Here is a 3876-nt window from a genome sequence, read left to right on the forward strand (position 1 = left end):
TATATATGAGACTAGATATTGATAGGCACTGTAAAGTTACTGCAACCATTAGCCTCAGCAATGAGAGTGTTGCTATGAGTCCACTCACTGTGAAGCAGCATATATTCAATATTTGGTACCAAATGCAATAGTCTTTAGTACAGGGGAACGGCGTGCTCTCAGGACACGGCTGTAAGGGCTGTTCTCCATAAGATTTCTCTGTCCAGGAGTCCTTCCCAGAAGGTTGCGAAGGAAAGGCTTTTTCTCAGAAGACTGGTTTGGCTGCATATTTTCATTGTTACACATGCGTTTGAAGCCAGAAGGTGTCCCCTGTAATCGTTGCACAGTATGGTACTGCTCTGCAATGCAAGCTGTCTTTTTTCTCAGATCCATCTTTACCAGGGACATGTTGTTTTGTAGCTCTGCTAGAGTCTTTTCCTAGGGAGGAGGAAAAAAAACAAAAAATCAATTATATAAAAATTAAGAATGTCAATGTCCTATCATGGGTGCCATAAGTCACTTAAGGCAGGAGAGGGGATTTGACAGTAGCAAATCAAAGCTGTAGGACATCCCTGTCTAACCCCTGCCACTCAGCCTGTCGGTTTTCCAACAAGCAGTGGATCACAGTACCCCTCCCCTCCGGTCTCTGTATGTTGTGATGTAATCTAAGAAAACTGATTTTATCGGTAAGAAAAATCCTGTTTTAATTCATTGTACATCACAGGACACAGGGAATTCATTCTTTAACAGATGGGACATCAAAAGTAGTCCAATATAGAGGCAAACACCTAACCGGCATGTAAAAACTAACCAATAACAGAAAAGTGCCAAAATCAAAAAGGAAGAAACTTGCTGTACATCTGCAGAGCCATGAAGTCCACCTGGTAAAACCTGACACAAGTGTTAAGAGGACCAGGAGGCACCCTTGCAGATTTAGGAACCTGATGCCTAAAGCTCGAAGGCCCAAGAAGTACTAATGCTCCTAGTAGAGAGGGCCCCAACCAAAAAGGGGCAACTGTACTATTCAACTCAAAGGCCGGAGTGATAGTTTGCCGAATTCACCTAGTGATAAATTAGGATCAGGCTGCTATAGAGCGCTATAGTGACCCCCTGCAAAAAAGCCTGCCCAAACCTGGATAAGGTCTGCTTCCCTTTCAGCAGAGAGACTTCTGCTGCCTCCTTGATGGTTAATGTAAAGCACAGCCATGGCGTTGTGAATGAATCATGGTCGGGTGGACCTGTAACTGGGGAGGTCTAGAAACAACCAAATGGCTCCAAACACCAGGATGGGGATCAAACTTTGTAAAAGAAAAGAAATAAAGAAAAACAACAGTCAAACAGGTTTGAAAAAAAAAAAAAAAAAAAAAAAAAAAAAAAAAAGATTCCTCCATTGACTAAGTCCTTTGAACCAAGAGGTTCCCCAGCCTGATATCCATCACGTGCACCCTCCAGACTATTGGGGTGAGGGAGACTTCCAATTCCAACATGGGGGCCATCATGCCTAGCACCTTTGTGCAAAAATGAATGGTAGCACAAATCCTGGACTGCACGGTCTGAGAAAAAGAGATGGGATCTTTTCCAAAAAAAAAAGTAGGACCCTGAACAGAGCAGTGTCCAAAACAAGGCTCAAGTACTCAAAGTACCGTCGACTTCTGGAAGTTCAGGACCCAGCCATAGTTTGTATTGTTCAATGAATATTGGATAACATTGCTTCCGCAGACTCTTATCTACAGAGATGGTGGTCCATGTACCCCACAGAGGGGGTGGATTCCATATGGAACTTTTGGATTCATAGGGACCCATTTAGGAGCATAAGGTTAAGAGTAGGGTGGGGGCGTGTGTATCGCAAGAGGGTGGGCTGTCGATTGCATCACACACGCGGGAGGGGGGATGGTGCCGTTTGACAGTCAGTGGATTCCAGCAGGAGCAGTCTCGCTGTCAATCAATACAGAAGCGCTTGGCTACTTGGCTAGAGACCACATTTACACGCACTGCAGCCAGATTTGCACAACACCTACTCTATATTTGTTACATGTTTCCAATCATGGGTATTTAACACAAAAAAAAAAATTGCCTCTTTTGTTAAATGCGCATTGTTCTAACTCCAGGACTGAAAAAGCCTTCTTAGTTCTCACTTTCTGGGGGATTGTGAGATGTGTTTTAATTAACCCCATCTGTACTGGGCTGGCAGATTTCATCATCACCTGTAAACTAGATGAGCAGGACTGTCTATCCTGACCAAGGGTTAAAGATCTTGTATGTTAAAAAGGAGACTCAAGTCTGTCCTAGGCCTTTCTATTAGGACAGTAAGAGTTTGCTGTGACTGAAATGAGAGCAGCATGCAAAAGCCTGCTAATAGAGATATCTAAAAAGATAAGAAATATTGTTTGTTAGAGATGCTGTGTGAATAGGACTGCAAAATTGGAAATACACTTTGAAAAGGCAACACAGACGCATATGGAATTTTTAAATTCAAGGTTAACACTTTTTTAAAAAAAGGACACGCCCCATACAATATTCACCCTCCCGGTGGAATACACCGCAATGGACCATGCCTCTGAACGGGTGAAACACCCTGCGGCAACACACATCCAGCACAAAGTGCCAAGGAGAGTTTCCCCATGCAGAATCAATGCTCCAAGCACATTACAGCATCTTCCTGGCACGATCCCGCAATGGTCTACCAAAGCTCTATAGGAGGACAAAAAAAAAACCCCACAACGGAAGAAAAAAAAAAAAAAAGAAAAAAAAGGATCCACCTTTCTCAAAGCAAAGAAAAGGTGTCTATGCAGAGAAAGAAACTAACCTGTTTACATAGGATATCATCGCATGTACCCAGAGCTTGTCTTAGTCTTTCTGCACCAGTAGTGTGACAGCATGCTCTATTCATCTGCTGCAGGGACTCTCCAAACTTCTGTATCTCTGTGCGTAATGATCTGATGTTCTGAAGAAAAACAAAAAAAAAACAAAAAACACAAAAATGAAGGGACAAAGATCACTGAACACCCAGTGAAAGCCACCACCCTCAGATCTACCCTAAAAAAAAAAAAATTGCCCACTATTAATGATGAAAGGAAGGAAGCAGGAATCTGTGCAAATAGCAGGGTTGATAAATTAAATTCTGGGGAGCATGTGGTCCACAAAAAAACAGCTTAGTCACAATCTGTCATGTTTGGTTTTTTTTTTCCCCCACAGAGTGGCCAGTATTCTGAAGTAGAAGTCAGTTGGTAGGATTTATTACAAGGGGGGGAATGTGCGCTGCCCATAATAAGTAGTCAGACACTTTCCTCCACTTTTTTAAATAAAAAAGGCCGAATTAGAAATTTTAGGTGTAAATTACACCAACATACATTTTAGAAACAATATTCTGGAAGAATGTAAGCAAGGATCACATCTATAAATAGTAACAGCAAGTATATGTAATTTAGCATTTCCACCACTCAGAAGACAAGGGGCCCTCTAAACACCACCAATTTAATGCAAGCAAAGCAAGGACAAAAGAGGACTGGATCACAGCTGCTCCCCAGAACCTTCTGGTGATGAAAGCGTGAAAACGGATAATAAGTTGGTTACCCAAAGAGCTCTTGTGTGCTGAAAATCTGTGCACGTGTGACGAGAGCCCAGAAAATAATGCTGGAAGGGCAAAATAAAGGAAACATTTACAGCACAGAATAAGACCACTTCACACTGAACACATTGCCAACCATCTTCTTTGTGGTCAGCGCAACACTGCTAAAGTACCATGCAACTGAACTGATATTCTGCACAATCATACTGGCTTCCATGCAAGTGTGTGGCATTTCTGCAAAGCTAATACAGGATATACATTCCACATGCAACAGTATTTTGTACAAATGTGGTTTCCAAAATTTAGATCTGTAACAAAATTGTAAATCC

General features: G+C 42.1%; 1 protein-coding gene across 3 annotated transcripts in view; it reads right to left on the bottom strand.

Moving 5' to 3' along the window:
* Nucleotides 1-29: 29 nt before the first annotated feature.
* Nucleotides 30-3876, bottom strand: part of KIF20A (kinesin family member 20A) — an 18981-nt gene continuing 15134 nt past the window's right edge. For 2 of the 3 annotated variants that reach the window (XM_018569224.1, XM_018569225.1), the window contains exons 17-18: nt 2786-2923; nt 30-417 (exon numbers count right to left, since the gene is read on the bottom strand). In XM_018569224.1, the coding sequence (XP_018424726.1) occupies nt 106-417; nt 2786-2923 (450 nt within the window). In that variant the 3' untranslated portion in view covers nt 30-105. Of the gene's footprint in view, nt 418-2785; nt 2924-3552; nt 3613-3876 lie in introns of all 3 variants that reach the window. The other variant, XM_018569223.1, reaches the window with a different exon arrangement.

Source organism: Nanorana parkeri, unplaced genomic scaffold (assembly GCF_000935625.1).
Source record: "Nanorana parkeri isolate BGI_ZX_2015 unplaced genomic scaffold, ASM93562v1 scaffold1306, whole genome shotgun sequence".
Taxonomy (NCBI): domain Eukaryota; kingdom Metazoa; phylum Chordata; class Amphibia; order Anura; family Dicroglossidae; genus Nanorana; species Nanorana parkeri.